This window comes from Clarias gariepinus, chromosome 7 (genome assembly GCF_024256425.1).
Source record: "Clarias gariepinus isolate MV-2021 ecotype Netherlands chromosome 7, CGAR_prim_01v2, whole genome shotgun sequence".
Classification (NCBI taxonomy): domain Eukaryota; kingdom Metazoa; phylum Chordata; class Actinopteri; order Siluriformes; family Clariidae; genus Clarias; species Clarias gariepinus.
The window spans coordinates 5,241,155-5,262,500 of NC_071106.1; the positions used below are offsets into that span (position 1 = coordinate 5,241,155).

The 21,346-nt window shown below is 42.8% G+C and overlaps 1 protein-coding gene across 1 annotated transcript in view; it reads right to left on the reverse strand.

Moving 5' to 3' along the window:
* Positions 1-1,162: 1,162 nt before the first annotated feature.
* The window catches only part of LOC128528139 (trichohyalin-like), a 70,640-nt gene continuing 50,456 nt past the window's right edge, over positions 1,163-21,346 (reverse strand). Inside the window, exons 6-10 of the mRNA XM_053500894.1 lie at positions 16,957-17,041; positions 14,641-14,727; positions 13,695-14,351; positions 8,928-9,236; positions 1,163-1,252 (exon numbers count right to left, since the gene is read on the reverse strand). Coding sequence (XP_053356869.1) covers positions 1,163-1,252; positions 8,928-9,236; positions 13,695-14,351; positions 14,641-14,727; positions 16,957-17,041 — 1,228 coding nt within the window. The remainder of the gene's footprint in view (positions 1,253-8,927; positions 9,237-13,694; positions 14,352-14,640; positions 14,728-16,956; positions 17,042-21,346) is intronic.

The window sequence follows — 21,346 nt, forward strand, 5'->3', positions numbered from 1 at the left end:
AGTTTTAAAGTTACGTGGGAAAAAAAAAAAGTGTAAACTAAAGTTTTCTCTTGCATAATAGCAGCTACTATAATGTTTTTGTCTTCACATTGCAGCCAAGTCAGCAGGCGCACATCATACCATCCAGGTCTAATCTCCATCTAAAAATCTAAAAAAAGACGATACAAAAATTAAAGCGGGACAAACAGCAACATTAACGTATTAATTACTTAAATAAACTTGTGTAAGGTAATAAAAGATGTTCCGTGATTTTAGATTTGTAAAATTTATAGTACAAAAAAAAAAAGAAGGATTTATCGTGGTACTGAAACCTACAAAGGAAAGCTCCTTTCATTCTGCCAGCAGAGGGCGCCACTGCCTTGCCTTGCCTTGCCCTGCACCTCCTCGTACTATTTGTTCCTGTTTGTTTCTGCTTGTCAGCCTGAGGTCAGCTCTGCTCTCGTTGGCGCGTGTTCTGATAAATGACGTCACCTTCAGGCTGCTAACCCGAGCGGAGAGCGTTATCAGATGTACGCTTTTATGCCAGCGTCATGTTCCTGAGCTGCTTTTCATAAGACACCACAACACCTAAACATCTCACATTGCACTCAGCTTCACATTATACGAATGCTGTTGGTGTGAATAACTGGAAGGCCAGTATTAGGGTGCTTAACAGAAATGTTTTTTCTTTTTTAATTCACAATTTTCTGATGAGAAATCCGACATAAGTATTCTCAAGGACAGGACTCGAGAAACGAGATGAGAAGCTGAGCGTAAATGTCTGAGATGCTAAAGATTTAATAATAAAGACGCAACACGTGACGGGACACACCACCGGTTAACGAGACCTCGGCTTAGAAATAAAAACACCTTTAATGTGTGATGACCAGACTGTTCCTAACAGCTCGCTCGTCTCTCGTTCCTCTCCTGTGGTGCTCCTACGCTCAACATCTGGCTGCTATTTACTCTCTCTCTCTCTCTCTCTCACACACACACACACATAGAGCTCAAGTTTTCATTTAAATGCTCTTGTCTCAGCTTTAAACACACACACACACTCCGACTCCGCGTCCGTAACCGACCTCCTCTTCTTTAACACATTGCGATCCAGCGTCTTGATCTTCTCTTTTCTTTATTCCTCCTCCTCATCCTTATCCTCATCTTCTACTCCCACTTCCTTCCCTCATGTAACAGGAGGCGGGCGGAAGGCCGGCGTTGCCGCTGCAGCCGCCGCCGCGCTGCCCTGTACGCCGCTCTTCCTCTCCCTCCTCCGCTGTGTCAAAGGACAAGAACACGAGCACCATATAAACCTATCACGTCTCCGAGTTCTTTACTCTCCCACACACTCGCACACACTCGCACACACTCACTCAGGGCTCTGTATCCTTCTGTGTGTCTGACGCTCGAGGTTTAGGACGCCCACGCGAGCTTTTATTCACCGTTTCAGACACTTTGTTCTCGCTCGCAGATGTCTAGTGCAGAGGAAGAGCAAAAATATAAACCTCGAGTCAGTGATCCAATGTTCCGATTCGAGCGGATGAAAAAAAAAAAACGAAATGAATGACATCATTCCAGCAGGTTTGTCTTTTGATCTCTGATTGGTCAGACGGTGCTGATTAGTTCTCTATAACAGCAGCGCAGGTTTGTGGTAAAGCACTCGGTCCTGGAGATGGTCTCCGTGGGGGTCAAAGGGTAAAGCCGTGACTTCAGGACAGAAGAGTTCACCTTTTGATTTTTTTGCGCTGTATTTGTAATTAGTCGGCGTTAAATGTAACGAGAAACGGATACAAAGTATAATTTGTTCTTTCATCTGTTTCATTGTTGTACTTCAAAAGGAAAACAACTTTTTTGGAGTAAATTTAGAGCAAAAAGTATTCACCGCTTGATCTTGTTGATCATTTTCCTCAAACTAGCTCACGTGAGAGAAAAGAAGTATTCACACCCGCACACACACACACCAGCACAGCATCTCTTTTACCTTTGGCCTCATTCCATTTCACACACACACACACGCACACGTAGCATTAACTGTCTCCTGGGTGTTCATGGGTGTGAGAGCAGGAGGAATGAGGGAATGCCGCTTACACACACACACACACACACACACACGCACACACACTTCTCATCTCTCCTGACGTATGTACATTCCAGCTCGACAATGATCCTCCTTAATGGGAAGGGTGTGTAGGCCTGCACTTCGGTCCACATGTGTGTTTTTGTGTTTGTGCGTTTGCGTGCACACGCTCGGTCTTCTCTCACATCATCCTCCTCCTCGCCAGCGCGATCATAAGCCAATCGAATTAACGCACGGCACGGAGCTCGCTCGTGTCACACCGGGACCTTTCAGAACAAAGACTGTTTTTATACACACACGAGCCCCGGGTTTCCCCTTTTTCACACACGCACGCCTGCATACACACACACACACAGGTGCCCGGGGGGTTCCTGTTCCTCCTGCGTCCTCACACACACGCGAGCTCACTACAAGCGCCAGGATGGGATGGTAACTGGACCCGTGTGACGCACGTTCCCGCTCCTGCTTCGTGCTCAGGACATCTCTTTTAATTGTTTTCCATCAAGTGAAGCTTCTGTCCTGGTTAAACTTCACACCTTACTGACCTCGGCTCGTGACCTGGTCATGTGACGACGCCGGGGGAAAAATAAACCATTAACACACACTGACGCTATGAGGGAAAGCGCTGGTTCTGTTTGAGCTACTCAAAAAAAACAAATATAAAGTAACGGAGCTCAAAATACAAAATGCTGTTATTGAAATAATAAATATCACGCAGTAGATCAATGAGACGTATGCCGAACGGCGTCTAAAGCGCTCGCTAGCTACGTGTCATTATCATCATCAAAAAGTTTAAATAATACAATAAAAAATACATCAAGAGGAATTCCGTCAACAGAAGGTAAGGGAGTGAATGACTCAGTGGTTATTTCCCAACACAGTGAACAGATGAAGGCGAGCCTTGTGTTTAAACATCGGCACAATTTTGAGACAGAGTTCAGGAATTCAAAATCAAACTAGAATGTTGTTTCATTTCTGCCCCACGATTCACCACACACACACATATATATATATATTATTTTTGTATTTGGTAATACTTTTACCACAAAGCACCGTCACAAACATTTGAACAGACTGTTACTGATTTTTCCTATTGTAGTTGTAAAGGTTTTGATACTTTTACCATGAAGCACCATCTCAGCCGTTTGGACGAGGTGGTTACTGAGGCCTTTCTTTGTATTTGTAAAGGCTTCATGTTTACCATGAAGCATCATCTCAACCATTTGGAAGAGGTTACTGAGTTTTTTATTTTTATTTTTTAAATGTGTGTGTGTGCGTGCGTGTGTGTATTGTTTTGGTAACGGTTTTGATACTTTTACTATAAAGCACCATCTCAACCATATGGAAGAGGTTGTTACTGAGTTTTATTTTTTGTTTTGTATTTTTCGGATTTGTAAATACTTTTACCATGAAGCACCATCTCAGCCGTTTGGAAGAGGGTGTTACTAAACTTTTTCTTGTTATACTTGTGAAGGTTTTGCCTCTTGCCTGCACTGTATTTTATATTCATTTTTTTTTATCATATAATTTTCTTTTAACTGTTTCTTAATCAAATTTTAAGTAGTTTTAAAAGTGTCATTACGAACTGTTTTTATTTTAAATCAAATTTAAATAATTGTAAAAGTTGTGCTATTATTCTATTTATAATATTTTTTTCTCTTTTATGTAAAGCACTTTGAATTACCATTGTGTATGAAATGTGCTATACAAATAAACTTGCCTTGCCTTACTTTTACCATAAAGCACCATCTCAACCATTTGGAAAAGGCTGTTACTGAGATCCAATTATTTATAAGTTTATTTTTATGGTATTTGTAAAAACCATAAAATTTGTTGTTATATCTTTGTTCATGTATATGTTTACAGCAAGGATGTGTTCGGTGTCATCCAGGTGACGAGGTGTAGGGAGGGAAGCGGTGTAGGGAGGAAAGGCACGTGACCTGGCGGTGTGAAGTGTGAAAGCCATGCAGATCTCACCACCGTCCTGGATGAAGGTCCCCAGGGTTGAGGGTCACACCTGCATCTGGACTGTGTTTGCGTGTGGGATTGTTTTTATATCTTGGTTTGATCTCTAGATGTACGGGAATCTATGATGGGTCTTATCTTGAGGGGACACGTGGCTTTGTCCCTGTGAAGGACACCAAGGTAGATTTAGATCTAGAATAGTATTTATTAGCTGTATTAATAATAATGTCAAGGGAAGGTCCTTAGATGTGTGTGTGTGTAATGTGATTCACTTTCTGAAGTGACAAGGGACAGACAATTTAGAGAAATGACCTTCGTCAAAGACACGGTGACACAATCAGCAGGATACTGCCATCTGGGCTAATAATATCCTTTAATAGAGGGGATTTCTATGGCATTTCTAGGAAGTCTCTCTCTCTCTCTCACACACACACACACACATTTAATACACAATAGAATAGAACAGTTCTTGTTAAAATAGTGTCTCGCAAATTTTAACAATTTCCCAGAGGGGATCAGCGACATGTTCCGATTCTGACAGAATTTCACAATATTATTCTCTCGTGTCCATCATATTTAGGACTGAATTTATGGCAGATTTTTTTTTTTTGGAGGGGGGATTTATAAATGTATTTATACTTTTACCATGAAAATACTAACTTTTCTGTCATATTATGTTTCCTCTTGCTTTCATTATGTTCGGAATTGGATTTCGGGTTTTTTTTATATAAAATAAATATAATTTAGTCTGGCTGTTTTGTTTTTTTCTTTGTTTGTATTCGTGAAAGCATCAATCCCTTTATCATGATGTGCCATCTCAACCATACGGCCTATACTGGGGTCTCTCTCTCGCTCTACCTGTCTCACACACATACTCACACTTGTTATACGATATAACAGGACTTATCACTAAAGATTCATAGCATTCAATTATTTCCATCGGGTTATTTTTTTGACTTAGTGAAGACGCAGCACCACACGTCCCAAGAATGTTATCAAGGACGTTAGCAAGAAGAAAAGGTAGCCGCGTTCAGGTTGGTTTTTAAAGCAGCCAGTGCCGGGAGGAAACATAAATTAGGACTAAGTGAGGTTTAATGGCGATACGGTGGTGTAGGGTTTAGCACTGTCGCCCTGCACCTCCAGGGTCCGGGTTCGATTCCCGTCTCTGTGTGCATGTTCTCCCCGTGCTTGGTGGGTTTCCTCCGGGTACTCCGGTTTCCTCCCACAGTCCAAAGATATGCAGGTTAGGCTAATTGGCGATCCCCCGCGACCCTGAATACAGGATAAAGCGGTATAGATGATGAGTGAGTGAGGTTTAATGACTATTTATTTCATATTTTACTTCATTTACTTGTTTTTTTTTTTTTCTCGAAATGTTATTATTGTTTTTATATGCAACAAATCTGATTATACTGTTGAAAATTGGTACAATGTATGAGTTTACAGTATTTCCTACAGAAAAATGTGTTTCACAATATGAAACTTTACCTTCAGAATGCCCGGGACAGATTAGATCTGTATGCCGAGGCACTGCTGTATTTGTGATTGAATTTCTGTCTTTCGCTACACATGCATTATTTTTTTTAATTGATTAAAGTGTTGTTGTTTTGGTATTTGTAAATATATTGATACTGTTACCATCAAGAGACATCTAGACCATGTGGAAGATGCCTATACTGGGGTCTCTCTCTCTCCCTATCTTCCTCCTCATTACCATAACAAGACTTATAATCAAACTCTCCTAGTATTAATTTTTTAATTGTGTTATTTTTTCTTGCATTCATTATATTTGGAATAGCATGTCTGTCTTTTATTATGTTTCACTTTTTTTCTTTTATTTTTTTAGTTTTTGTAAGTTTGTGTATTTGTAAATGTGCTGATACTTTTACCATAAAGTGACATCTCAACCGTTTGGAAGAGGCCTATCCTGGGGTCTCTCTCACTCAATATCATAAAATTTATAATTAAAATATCTTAGCTTTTTTCTTATTCCATGCATTCATCATATTTGGCTTTCATTACATTATGTTTGTTTTTTTATGTTGTTGTTTTGCAAAGTTGTGTATTTGTAAATTTAATGATACTTTTACCATAAAGTGATATCTCAACCATTTGGAAGACGCCTATATTGGGGTCTCTCTTTCTCTCTTTCTGACACCCACACACAAACAGACACACACGTTTAAAAGACACTTATTGTAATAGTTTCTTAGCATCATTTTTCTGTTACACTCATCATATTTGGGATTTCATTTCTGGCTTGGCTGCGCATCTAAACAGAACGAGAGGTGAAAGATGATTCAAATTACTTCAGCAAACTTAAACCTTATGCGCATTCCCCTAAACCGCTTCAACTGGCAGGAAACGGAGAAAATCTTTTATTTAATTTCATTGCGTCCTAAATTTGTATTTCCCCGTCTACATCTCATCCAAGAAAATGTGGCGAGCGTTAGGAATAATTAACGATGTCTGTTCGTCTATACTGAGCTAGCACTGAAGCTGTACTATATGTCGTGATTTGTATTTAAGCAGATGTTACTATGAGTTTAAAAAGAATTATTGATGAAGTCTTATTAGTGTTAGTGTTACTCAGTATCGGAACAGTACTAATAAACATAGTGTATTAAATATAATAATTGTCATCTGTGATTTTAAATGAGGTTTGTAAAAAACACTATATTGTGTGTGTTTGTGTGTGAGAAAGTGGGTGGAAATAGTTGTGAAGTTAAATGAGTATGAGCTAGACCTCTACACTCTTTCCGCTCCTGTGTGTTAGCGTGTGTGTGTGTGTGTGTGTCTGGGGAGTGCATGTGTGATAAAAAGCCCTGCAGAAGATCCTCATTTCATTGTGCGAGTGCGCGTGTGTGTATGTGTATGTGTTTAAGTGTGCGTGTTAATGAAAGTGTTTGTGTACCCAGGGAGGTGGGGAGTGTTTAAATGTGTGGGTGGCTTGGGATCAGTTGTCACGCTCTCTCCTTCCTGTTTCTCCGCGATGAGTACATGCTCTGTATGTGTATGTGCGCGTGTGCGTGTGTGTGTGTGTGTGTGTGGGCAGAGGCTTCTTATTAGATGACATCAGCCGTCAGAGAGAAAATCCCTCAGCATCAGTGCATGTGTCTTATACACTGGCGCTACTACCATGTGTTTAACTGTTTTTAATATTGACATTAAAATAGGTACAAAAAATATCAGTTTGGAGAAAAAATCTCACCCTTAATTCCAACCCCAATATATATATATATTATAATTAATGTAATAATTGATGGTCAGTATCCTTCATTCATTGGCATGTTGCACTATTTTTACTTTGACTAACGGTCTCTACATTACCCACAATGCTGTTTGACTTCCTGTTAGACATTCATCTCAGCCTAAAACCTTCAGTTTGTTCACACACTTTACACACTTTTGTGCTAACACAGTGATACCTCGGCATACGATTTTAATCCGTTCCATTCTTTAGGTGAAAGTTCATATTGTGAAACGCATTGTCCCATAGGAAATAATGTAAATGCAGATAATCCGTTCCAGCCTCCCAAAAATCTTACCAATATTACCAATTTCCAACACTATAATCATATTTTTGATTATGAAAACAATCATAACATTTAGAAAAGGCATGTAAATTAAGTAAAACATAAAATAAATAGACATTAAACCTCACTTAACCTTAATTTATGATTCCTCTTGGCACTGCCAGCCTTAAAAACCGGAGCTTTTCCTCTTGCTAACGTCTTTGATAACATTCTTGGGAACCATGGTGCTATGTCTTCACTAAATCTAGTACAAAATGCAAAGAAAACGGACAAAAAAAATGTTAACTCGCTTCGATTGGCTTTCCACTGACACAAACAAGTTTTGATTGGTTACCAGACGTACAAGTACCTGGATGTAAGCACTACCGACACGGACGCCTGTATGCCGAAAATGCAAAATTTGAGTTCTTAAGGTGAAGATTCACAAGGCGGGAAGTTCGTATGCCGAGGTGCCAGTTTACACCCCTCACCGCTGGCGTGCTAGTCGTTTATAGGCAGCTAACTAGCTGGGCCGAGTCGATTCTCTCGTGTACTACTAAATTCTAAAAGAAAAGGGAACTCTTGCTTTTTTTCCGAAGCAAAATATTAAACCTGGTGATTATCCCTTATGTTTCAGATTATCCTAATACACCTCATTGTAACTGCACTGCACAATAAGAAATAAAAGAATTGCAGTACGAGGCAGGAAATCAGAACCAGTGCCACTAAACATGCGTATAGAAAATATTTGATATATTTAAATATTACAGTTGCGGCCAAAAGTATTGAGATAAAAGTGAAACGAAATGTTTTAATGATTGGTATTATAAAAAAAAAAAAGAATATCAAGAAAATTAGAATATTTTGTTCATTTGTTATCAATATTTCGTAAGAAGTCCTGCTAAATTTTCTTCAAAACCAGTTGGATGCGGCTGGACGTCGAGTTAAATAGACGTCTGGCGTCACTTGTTCAGTCCATGCCTGCTTGATCGCTTCCTGAATGTCACATACAGAAGACGTTGTCTTGACTCACAGATAAGCTCGGATTAATTAGTGACATCACCTGCTTTGTCTTTCAAAATGTGCCATGAGAGTGTTGCAGCAAACTGGAAATTATTGCCGAAGTCTGTTTTACGCCAATTTATAGTGCTGTGTAAAGTATTTTCTGATTTTATTTTTTTTTTTTGCAAAATTGTCACTCTTAAATGATTCAGATCATCAAACAAATTTTACATATACAGTGTTTTAATATTTTCAACAATGTTTGTAAAATTGTAAAAAAATAAAATAAAATAATAAATTAGATACTATAAGCTTCCTGGTGAGAATGTGTGAGGATGCACACACTCACATACACACCTGTGAAAGCATCTCCCTCAGCACAAGTGTTTGACCTTCCTGCCGGTGCGATGGCGTGTCTCTGTCAGAGGGGCGTGTCTCTCTGTGGTGAGTCGAGGCAGAGCAGGTAGCGGCTGGTGAGGGTTTCCGTGCCACGACGCCGTGCTCTTGCCCCCGGGGACGGCGTCTCGGCTGTGTCCGGCGCTCAGGCTGGGCAGGGAGGACGAGGCAGAGCGGTGGGAGATGGAGGAGGTCACCGCTGCATGTCTGACACCCAGCAGCTGCTCTCGCGCCAGGGACAGGGCGGCCGTCAGCTCGGCTCGCTCCTCACACTCGCGTCTCACCGTCTCCTGCAGCTGACAGTTCTATACAGCAGAGAGAGAGAGCGAGAGAGAGAGAGAGAAAGAGAGTGGAATAGGGATGTAGATTAAACGTTTCTGTAGAAAACATTATGCAAAAATGTAGGCTTATGACATCACCTGGCCATTTCTAGTGACTTTGGAGCATGTGCAATAAATGTGATAAAGTGTACGTGTTTACAGAATGCTGTGGGTGAAAAAACAAGTGTGTGTGTAAGTGTGTGTGTGTGTGAAACAGAAACAAAAACATGTAACAGACAAAATAATATCCCCCAAAATCTGATCTCATTTTTATCTATTTGTGATTTTTTTCAAAACTGGGATCATCTTACACTGAATCGTAGGCGTCTGTGATTAAAAGTTACTTAAATAATCAGTTTATAAAAAACATTCAGTTCACATTGTTACTCTTCTAGATGTAACCATCAGATAATTTGTACTGAATGAATTGACAGAAATAAACCAAGAAAACCAACTAATTAGATTATTAATTATTAATTTAAAGGATATACGTCCTGTGATGTTGAATGATGTATAAATATATTGTGATGTCGGCTTCACAGGGCCTAATTAAAGATTAATTGATCCCAATTGGTTGCTATGGTGTTGCTATGGCATCCCAGTTGATTGCTGGGCTGTTGCTGTGGTATTTTATTTGGTTGCTTAGGTGTTGTCATGGTGTCTCAGATGGTTGCTAGCTTGTTGCTAGGTAGTTGCCATGGTAAGTCAGGTGGCTGCTTGGGTGTTACTATTGTATTGCAATTGGTTGTAAGGGTGTTGTTAGGTAGTTGCTATGGTATTTTAGGTGGTTACTAGGGTGTTATGATGTATGACAGGTGGCTGCTAGGGTGTTGTAAGCAGTTGCTAGGGTATCTCAGGTGTTTGCTAGGTTGTTGTTAGGTAGTTGCTATGGTATTTCGGGTGGTTACTAGGGTGTCACTATGTATTACAGGTGGCTGCTAGGGTGTTGTTAGGTAGTTGCTATGGTATTTCCGGTGGTTACTAGGGTGTTACTATGTATTACAGGTGGCTGCTAGGGTGTTGTAAGCAGTTGCTAGGGTATCTCAGGTGGCTGCTAGGGTGTTGTTAGGTAGTTGCTATGGTATTTCCGGTGGTTACTAGGGTGTTACTATGTATTACAGGTGACTGCAAGGGTGTCATTAGGTAGTTGCTATGGCATTTCCGGTGGTTACTAAGGTCTTACTATGTATTACAGGTGGCTGCTAGGGTGTTGTTACGTAGTTGCTATGGTATTTCCTGTGGTTACTAAGGTCTTACTATGTATTACAGGTGGCTGCTAGGGTGTTGTTAGGTAGTTGCTATGGTATTTCCTGTGGTTACTAGGGTGTTACTATGTATTACAGGTGGCTGCTAGGGTGTAAGCAGTTGCTAGGGTATCGCAGGTGTTTGCTAGGTTGTGGTTAGGTAGTTGCTATGGTATTTTGGGTGGTTACTATGGTGTTACTATGTATTACAGGTGTCTGCTAGGGTGTTGTTCGGTAGTTGCTATGGTATTTCCGGTGGTTACTAGGGTGTTACTATGTATTACAGGTGTCTGCTAGGGTGTTGTTAGGTAGTTGCTATGGCATTTCCGGTGGTTACTAAGGTGTTACTATGTATTACAGGTGGCTGCTAGGGTGTAAGCAGTTGCTAGGGTATCGCAGGTGTTTGCTAGGTTGTGGTTAGATAGTTGCTATGGTATTTTGGGTGGTTACTATGGTGTAACTATGTATTACAGGTGTCTGCTAGGGTGTTGTTCGGTAGTTGCTATGGGATTTCCAGTGGTTACTAGGGTGTTAATACATATGACAGGTGGCTGCTACGGTGTTGTTAGGTAGTTGCTATGATAGCACAGGTGTCTGCTAAGGTGTAACTATGGTATTGCAGTTGGTTGCCAGGGTATTGTTAGGTGGTTGTTATGGCACTCCAATTGGTTGCTAGTTTGTTGTTAGGTGTTTTCTATGGTAATTCAGTTGGCTGATAGTGTGCTGTTACCTGATTACTATTTCATTCCATGTACTGAGTTAGGGTGTGCTAATTGGCTGTTTTGACATGCCACATTGTTGTCAGGTTGTTGCTAAGTGGTTGCTATGGGCTCTGGTATATTTGTTGCTATCATGTTTCAGGGAATGCTAAGGTGTTAGTGGGCGGAGCGATTGTGTCCAGTGTGTGTGTGTGTGTGTGTCTGTGTGTAATACCACAGCCTCGAATGATGTAAGGGCAGAACCAGTGAAACTTTCAGCATGTTTTCTACGGGAAAGTCTGGAGTGTTGCAACATGGCAACTGTAAGTCTGATCAGACCCAAAAGCACAAACACCCAATCCCACATGGGGTCTACTCTAAAGTTCCTGGGTCTTGATTGCAACAAAAAACTGTTGTGACCCGATGAAAGGCTTCAAATGTGTGAACAGAGGAGGAAGGAGAAGGGATTTCCCCATAATACTGATACTTTTAAAGTAAATTATCATCATTCACCAAACTTCGAATTCATCAAATTGTCGCCTTAAGTATCAAAACCATATTGTAGTGTGGGTGTGTGTGTAAGGGTAGAGGGGGTTGCTAAATTCGTGTTAATGCACAACTAGAGAGAGACATATAGCCAACCACTCACTCACTCACTCACTCACTGACTCACTCACTTGCTCACTCGCTCACTCACTCACTCACTCACTCACTCACTCACTCACTCACTCACTCACTCACTCACTCACTCACTCACTCACTCACTCACTCACTCACCCACTCACTCACTCACTCACTCACGCACAGAACGACTGTAGGCGCCTCAGTGGTTCTCACACAGCCGTTCCAGCAGACACATGTGCGTGCCACATTGAAGCAGCGATCTCATCGTGTGAGAAACAGCACCACCCCATGGCCGTAACGAGGAACTGCAGGACTGGGACCTAAGTAAAATCTGGTGTAAAGGCAATAAAACACTCCACGACATGCTGTGACAGAAAAACAATCATCTTCAGTGTGTGGTTACTGAAACCACGCTTCCTGTAGCTGATTATTACCCTGTAACAGCACGACATACAGTCTTCTATTCCTCACATATGCTTTTATTCAGAGCTGATGCTTGTTGAGTGTGTGCGTGTGTGTTGTGTGCATCACTATGTGTGTGTGTGTGTTTGTGTCAGGGCTTTCCCAGCACCTCTGTGGCTTTTAGGCATCCCATCCAGTACCGCCTCTCACACAGCACTGATAAACATTTCCATCTGTCTACAATCACACACACATACACACAGGGTGAGACCTCTTTTCTATTCGAAAAATGAGGTAATTTATACACCTGAGAGAGGGGAGAGGGAGGGGATGAGAGACTCTACACACACATCGGAGTGGTTTAGATTGTCTAACATTGTGACAGGTTGGGAAAAGTGTGAATACATTTGCACAACAGCATGGGAAAATGCTGTAGTGCTGCAGGGTGTGTGTGTGTGTGTGTGTGTGTGTGTCTGAGATGAAGCCATGCAAAAACCAATGTGTGCAATATATCATGCTTTCTTCCCCCACAGGGACTGGATTGTAGACAGGTTACAGTGGAGTAAGAGGAATAAAACCCCTCCGTTTGCTCTGGTATCCCAGTGGGTTGCTAGGGTGTTGTTATGTAGTTGCTATGGTATCGCAGATGGCTGATAGGATGTTGCTATGGTATTTCAGGTGGCTGTTAGTGTGTTGCTACGTTTTTTTTAGGTGGCTATATCATGTTGCTATGGTATTTCATTTGGTTGCTAAGGTGTTGCTATGATATTCCAGGATCCTATGGTTGCTAGGGTGTTGTTATGTAGTTGCTATGGTATATTTTAGGCTGTGGCTGTTAGTGTGTTGCTATGGTATTTTAGATGGTTGTTATTGTGTTACTATGGTATTTCATTTGGTTGTTAAGCTGTTGCTATGGTATTTCAGTGGGTTGCTAGGATGTTATGTAGTTGCTATGGTATTTCTGGTGGCTGTTAGTGTGTTGCTATGATACTTCATTTGGTTGCTAAGGTGTTGCTATGGTATTTCAGCTGGCAGATAGGGTGTTGCTATGGTATTTCATTTGTTGCTAAGGTGTTGCTATGGTATTCCAGTGGGTTGCTAGGGTGTTGTTTTGTTGCTGTTGTATTTCAGGTAGATAGGGTGTTGCTATATCATTTCAGGTGGCTGAGGTGGTGTTGCTTTAGTATTTCATTTGGTTGCTACGGTGTTGCTATGGTATCCCTAGGGGGTTGCTAGGGGGTTGTTATGTAGTTGCTATAGTATTACAGGTGGCTGCTAGTGTGTTGCTATAGTGTTTTCAGTGGCTGATAGCATGTTGCTATGGTATCTCTTTTGGTTGCTAGGGTGTTGTCTGGTAGTTTCTGTGGTATCTAAGGTGGCTGCTAAGGTGTTGCTCTGGTATTTCTGGTGGCTGCAGGTGTGTTGCTATGACAGTGTAAGGGGAATTAAACACTTCAGGGACATGTGTGTCTCACCTCTTCTCGTAGCGTGGAGTTTTCCATTTGGAGTTCTTGGACGTCTCGGTGCGCTCGCTGTAGCTCCAGCGCCTCCTGTTGAAGCTCTCGTAGTTTGTGCCGGAGCTGTGTTACCTCCGCGTGCTGTTCTCGCAGGAATCGCTCGTCTTTCTCCAGGGCCTGGTCTCGCATGTGCTTCAGCTCCTCCTCACGCTCTCGTAGGCGTTCCTTTTGACTTGTCACCTCCTTCATCATCTCCTCTTCACAATCTCGCAGGTGTTCCTTCAGACTCGTCAACTCCCCCTCGCGTTCTCGCACGCATTCCTTTAGACTCGTCACCTCCTCCTTCAGCTCCTCCTCACGCTCTCGCAGACGTTGCTTCAGACTCGTCAACTCCCCCTCGCGTTCTCGCACGCATTCCTTAAGACTCGTCACCTCCTCCTTCAGCTCCTCCTCACGCTCTCGCAGACGTTCCTTTAGTCTCGTCAACTCGAACTCGCGCTCCCGCAGGCGTTCCTTCAGACTCGCCACCTCCTTCATCTTCTCTTCGCGCTCCCGCAGGCGTTCCTTCAGACTCGCCACCTCCTTCATCTCCTCCTCGCGCTCTCGCAGGCGTTCCTTCAGACTCGCCACCTCCTCCTTCAGCTCCCGTACAGCAGACTGCACCAGAGTGGGCAACTGGGGACGAGAGATGGAGGGACAAACAAACAGAAGAGAGAGGAAGAGGCAATGTGATCTTACGTCTCCATTCATTCATTCGATCATTCAATCATCATTGCTTCAAAATCTCTGGATGTTGAGATCTGGCGAGCCTGAAGGTCATTTCCATCATCATCATCATCATCATCATCATCCATGTTAAACCAGTGAATAAAGGTGATCAGTTTAACTTGAAGATATACTGTGTCTTTAATAGCTCTGTGTGTGTGTGTGTGTGTGTGTGTGTGTGTGTGTGTGTGCGCGGTACCTTGTCCTGTAGCCCCTGGTACTTGTGAATCAGCTGTTCATTTTTCTGTCTCTCGATGTCAAGCCCTAGAGTAGCGTCTCTCCTCCACTGCACACACACACACACACACACACACACACACACACACACTATTGTTTACTGCTGTATTCTGTTCCATTGTGTTTTAACATATTCTTTTAACTAGCTGTATCTTTGTTTTTCTGTTTTCTTAAAATGGAACTCTTGCAAAAAGTCAAAACACACACACACACACACACACACACACACACACACACAGCTGGGATGGTGGCACGCAATGTATTCTTTGTTGACTAGAGCCAAGGCCACCATTTTTTTTTCATCACCAGACTCTGTGCATCTGTGTGTGTGTGTGTGTGTGTGTGTGTGAGAGAGAGAGAGAGAGAAAGAGGGAATTATTGCACATTTGTGTAATGGGTGGAAAGTGTGTGTGTGTGAGTAAATGATAATGATGGTATTATTGCACACACACATTCCACTACGACCACGTATGAAGAGATAAGAACAGATCTGTCTCTCTCTCTCTGTCTCTCTCTCTCTGTCTCTCTCTCTCTGTCTCTCTCTCTCCAATGTCTGTCCTCTGTCCCCCTTGTCTGTCTCTTTCTGTCTGCTATCTGCTTCCTTCTCCCTCACATCTGTCTCTGTCTCTTATCTTTGTCCTTCTCTCTCTCTCTCTCTTTTTCTATTGTACCTGTCTCTGTGTCCATCTCTCTGTCTATGTCCTCGTCTCTCTGTCTCTCTCTCTCTTTTCACGACAGTCCATGAGTAATGAAGATTTTATTTATATGATTAGAGAGAAACTATTAAAGGGCGATTATTGCGATGATGAGAAAAGAATTGTGTACTTCCTCAGACGTGTGTGTGTGTGTGTGTGTGTGTGTGTGTGTATTTATTAACGTTCCCCTCTGGAGCTAAAGTGATTTAAAAGCACACGCCATGCACTGTGTGTTCCAGCCTCAACCAAGGCCACTGTGTAATTCTGTGTGTGTGTGAGTGTGTGTGTGTGTGTGTGAGTGTGTGTGTGCGCTTGTGTGTGTGTGCGTGAGAGTTTGGAAATTATGGTTGATTTGTGCAATAAATGAAAAGACGGTAAAAATAACTGCATTGATAAGGGTGTGACAAACGGGAACCCTGTGCACACACGCGCTCGTGTGTGTGTGTGTGTGTGTGTGTGTGTGTGGAAACTGAGCTGCATTTTGGGCTCAGAATGCATTCCTCTGAAAGTAAAAAATATAAATGATAAAAATAAAATGTAATTGAAATAGTGGTGTGTGTGTGTGTGTGTGTGTGTGTGTGTGTGTGTACATATAGCTCTGACAATAGTGCAGCTGTAAATCCCAGACTCCACACAGACAGATACAGTGTGTGGTGTAATCCGGTGAGGTTCTCTATAGGGAGATTTATCGGGGTTTACGGAAGGAGTCTCCAGTGTCAGAGCTTTAAAACAATCAGGACTGAAGATGAGGAACATCTGAAACATCTAACTGCCCTTAGAGACTGGACTGCATTTCATTTCTCTCTTTAGTATTAATACTTGTATAAAAACTTGTGATTTATATGCTTTATTTATAGTCTTTATATTTCGGCCAAACACGGTACTGGTGCTAAAAAGTGTCTCACCTGGGTGTAGTGTCCGTAACTGTTTTTAAATTATTAAAATCTTTCAATTATCTTAATTGTCGTTTTGATGTAACCTGGCCAGTTTAGATTTCACATGAAAAGACATAAACCTGAAAAAGTGTATTATTCTAAAATGCTAATTTGTTAAGACATTACAACATGAATCTGACATGGTTACGGACACTACAGATTTTCAGCTTTTTAAACTTTTACCAAAAAAAAACAATTTAAGCAACGATTTTCACAGCTCATATGTTTCTATAGGCTTACACCAATTTTAGTATCAATAAATATGAATCATTTGTATTTTAAATGATTATTATTTGAAGTGAGACAGTGTAACGCTGAAAAATTGTCACATATAAAATCATCTCTGGAAAACAGTTGAACTTAAAATGTTACAAAAGGCAAGATTGGTCACGACCTCACGACCTGTGCAGTGCTGGCGAGGTCTCGCTGTCCCTGTGTGTGAGGAAGCTCTTGCTTATGTTATGTCCCTTATCAGAGTCCTGCTGTTCTCAGATAAAAGCTTGACCCTTAACCCCTACTGCCTGACTGAGATAACTTTAATAAGGTTAATATTAATGAGCTCTGTATGTGTGAGCGCCTTTAAACGTAATTATATTTAATAACATCATTTACCTTCCTGCTACGTTAAGAGCCAGCGTTACGCCTCACCTTTGACCTTTCCTCCTCTAGTCTCTTCCTGAACGCGTGCTCCGTCTTCTGCCTCTCGTCTCTCTGAGCGTCTTTCAGCGCCTCCCTGAGGACACAGGAGAATAGCAGGACATGACCACCAAGCACTCGGGGTACTTTCACATGTGTGTGTGTGTGTGTGTGTGTGTGGTATCGATTTCAATCCGTGACAATTATCACACAGGAATGTCTTTAAAAATGGATGAAACGACCCGAGCGTGTGTTTGATTCGCAGCGTTCAAAGGCACTAGCATGCTACGACACGGGCCGTTTCAAAGTCGCGGCATCGGTCGGCTGGTTAATATCGTACGCCAGAGCGCGGAGGGAGAGTATTAATAACGCTCGGACCCCCAAAAAAGCCACACACATACACATACACACACACACAACTCACACATCGCCTTACACATACACACACACACACACACACACACAAATTTAGTACAAAGACTTCAAAGGCCTCTCTGAAGAGCTGCACAGATACGAAACATTTGCATACGTGAGCACTTTGAAGTCACGGCCCATAAAAAGAGGCGCCATTATTTGTTTTCATATCCAAAGCTAGCGTTAGCGCTGGCTTGAATACGCCAGCTAATCTCAAGCGTGTGTGTGAGGGGGGTGAGTGAGTGAGTGAGTGAAAAACGTCCAGCTTATGTATATGACATACATGAAAAAACTAAACAAAAAACAGAGAAGGAAGCTTTGTAGTATTTGATGTGAAGAATGGCCTGGTCAATGTGTGTGTGCGTGCGTGTGTGTGTGAGTGTGTGTGTGCGTGCTATGCTACAGCACGTGGCATGCACATAACTCATGCTCCTCCTGCGCTAATCCTTCTTCGTTCCCCGGGGTTTCCCCCGTCTACCCACAATCCTGTGCGCCTTTGTATCCGCCTGTCGTCTCGCGGCTTAGGAATCGCTCACACGCAGGACGGGCGTGGCGGTCGCAAACAAACAATGCTTCCAGATGTTTCTGCCTCTTGTTCTCGCTCTGGTCTTTAGAGGAGGCAGCTGCTGAGTTCATGCGCTCGCTCTGGAATCATCCGGCGGGGGGCCCCGCGACACCGAGCGACACTTTTACAGCACATTCCTGTTTCGACTTAAGCATTCCACTCTACACACACACACACACAAAGTGAGAAATATGCAGTAGCCAGGTTGCCTTGCGTGGTGAAGATTCCCTGAGAGACGGAGTATAAATAGCTCTTCGTACCCGGAAAAGTCTCTTACGCTAATTAAACAGCGTGCGTAATATTCACGCATCGCATGCTCCCCGTGAATCATTCCTCAGAGCCAGAAATGGGTAACGTCTCATCGCTGGAACAACCGGAAGAAAAAAAAAACACGTCAAACCGTGCAGCGTGAAGAACTCGGAGTCGTGCTTTTAGAGGAAACCGATGTGTCCTCACTGCAAAACACGACGTCATAGAAACCTGGTGACCATGAACCAAATACAAGATTATTACACCTACACGTAAAACCACCGAGGACTTGGGTTTCTTTTGTGCCCTGAAGCCTCAGGGTGTGTCCCGTGGTGTCTGGAACCAGGACACAGGCAGCGGATCCTTTGGGTACTGTGGGGTTCGGGGTTCGGCCTCCGTGGATCGGATTAGATAGTCCCGCTTTGCCCATGTGTGCTTGATCGGATTGGGATCTGCTGAGTTTGTGGGCGGGGTCGGTGGCCTTGGCCTCTTTGAGACCAGTCTGCAATGGGCTGTGATGGACTGGGCGTTCTGGTGCCTTTTGTCATCAATTTTCGCTGTGGGATCGGAGCGGACAGGCTGGCCATGATCCTGTACTCGGTGGTCAGTGTTGATCAGTTCCCCTGGCAGTGGTTTCAAGACACATTTTAGGGCAGGGTTAAGGGACTTGTTCCAGGGGCCCGGCAGTAGCAACCTGGTGGAGCTGGGGCTCGAACCGCCGACGATCTGATCAGTAACTCAATGCCTTAGCCCTCTGAGCTACTACTGCCCGAGTTTATATATATATATATGACCTCACAAATCCCATTTCGAGGTGTAACTTTTATTTTTTGTTTATTTTATTAGTTTGTTTCTTTGTTCCTTTTTGCCTGAAGAGATTATGAACGGTGGATTCTTCATAACATGATGATCTGTTTTGTTGATTTATTCATTTATTAATCGAAATATTCATTCATGTATTAACTTTATGATAGAGATGTGATAGAACGCGAGGCTGGTCATGGGAACAAGCTCTATGATGTCACCCTGATGTTAGAGATTAAACCCGCACGATGTTAAATTTAGCTCTGAATGATAAACATTGCATTATGTTCTTCATTATGTTATTCTTTATATATATATATATATATATATGACCTGCACACAAACACAATAAATTCTTCTGTCTCTCTATCACTCTATCTCTCCCTGTCTTTCTGCACTCGTCATTGCTTTACCCTCGTTCTCTCTCTTTGTCTCTCTATGTGTCTCTGTGTCTCTGCGTGACAACATGCCTATAATGATATTTTTCAGTCAGTTAAGTCATCCTGCCAGTCTCTCAGTAATGACGTTAATCTGCGGCGGGTTGCTAATTAGTCACAGCAGAAGCCCGAGGCACGGAGAACATTCCTGTTTAACGAGGCTTTACTGAAGCTCGTATCGGGGAACTCCTTTTGAGCGCGGCTCGCTTTACGGAACAGCGTGATGAGCTTTTCGTTATGTTCGTTGCATCAGGTTTGCATTTCTTCTTTTTTTTTTTTTTTTTTTTTACAAACGCCATACCTGTCAGGATTCATTTCACACATGCGCGTGTGAAGCAGTCTGACTTCCTGTTTTCTCTTTCCCCCAGAGGTTCCTCTAACTCGCTCCATGATCCATCCATACTAGCAGCTATTCATTCTATTTATAACGTCTCGGTTCAGAACATTAAGTTCTTCTTTCGGTCCTGAGAAACAAGGAATCACCCTCTAGTAATAGCTTTTTTCTCCTGTAGCTGAGCACGTCTCTCTCTCTCTCTCTCTCTCTGATTCTCTCTCTCTCAGGAGCATCAACAGCTCCATTGTGAAGCGCTCGAGCGAGTGCATGAAAGACAGCGTTTGTTCTCGGCGTCCTCCGGTCGCACGCGGCCGATAACAGCCGTGGAGCAGAGGGATCATGCCTGCGTGTCAGCGAAGCCACAAAGCCTCCACCGCAGGGTCACACGGAGTCGAGTGACACCGGGTCACCATCCAGCCAGCGGATACACACCAGTGCTAGCAGGGTGACTTGGAGCACTGTGGGGGCTTCTGCTGTTCAAATAAACACACTCTCCTCTCTTTTCCTTTAGATGTTTCTTGTAAGTCCTGTGTTACTGTCATTTTCTCGGTTCTTATTTATCAGGCCCGGATCTCAGCACCCAGTCAGGGGGAAGTGAAGGCTCGTGTCATATTAAGGACAAACAAAAAATATTCATGGTTAGTTAGGTTTTTATTTTCACACTTTTAATTCATTACGTCTTGGTTAACAGAGCAACATTAACGAGAGAATTCCATGATCGCAAAACTTCATGAATAGTTGCTTCCTTGCTTGGACACTTGTGTATTTACACCCTCCGATACAACAGGTGGCAGTATGCACTCGCTTGGTTTGCGAGCACCCATTAAACAAAGAGAGAAGAACCGAACGAGGACGTCTACCTTCGCACTATGTCTGATATTATTGATATATTTCGGGAAAAAAATGTTACAGTAAGAGCGACTCTCACGTGCCTTCCAACTGTATCGGCCTAAATTTCGGAGGAGACCGACAGCACTGATGATGACGTGTCCCCTTCCGTGTTCAGGGACAACTGACTTCCATATCTGATCGATCCGTGCCCTCCATTTTCCAGCGGACTCGGGGGACGGTTCCTGAGCGTGGAATGATTGTGTTCTCACTGATCAAAGTGAACCAGACTTTGGCGTCAAGTGTCCTCAAAAACGATCCCGAGGCCCTAATGTGAAAACGCCATTAGTACTCTCTAGAACCATTTAGGCTCCACCCATGAGGCGCGTGCCAGTCTCTACATATGCAACTTATTTACATTTAACTGTTCTCCCGGATGTTTTATCTGGCAGTCTTCTAACTATCTATCCTCTTTATTAGGAGTTTTTTACGGGCCTGGCGCTGACAGGTGAGCACGATTTTCATGATTCTGCATTTATACACCGTCTCCATCGCGTTACTCTCCGTATCGAGCTAGCTCGCTAAACTGTTTGGATTTTCTTAGACGTGCTGCACCGCACATGCTCTCGAGCGCTTCGGCGTGCCGACCGTCTTCCTGTTTCGCCTCAAAGTCCGGCTGAGACACTATGTCAAGGCCCATTACGACTTCACAAGGACTTTATTTTCGAGCTGCCGCGGCTCGCGTTCCGTCACAGACGAAAAAGCTCTAAT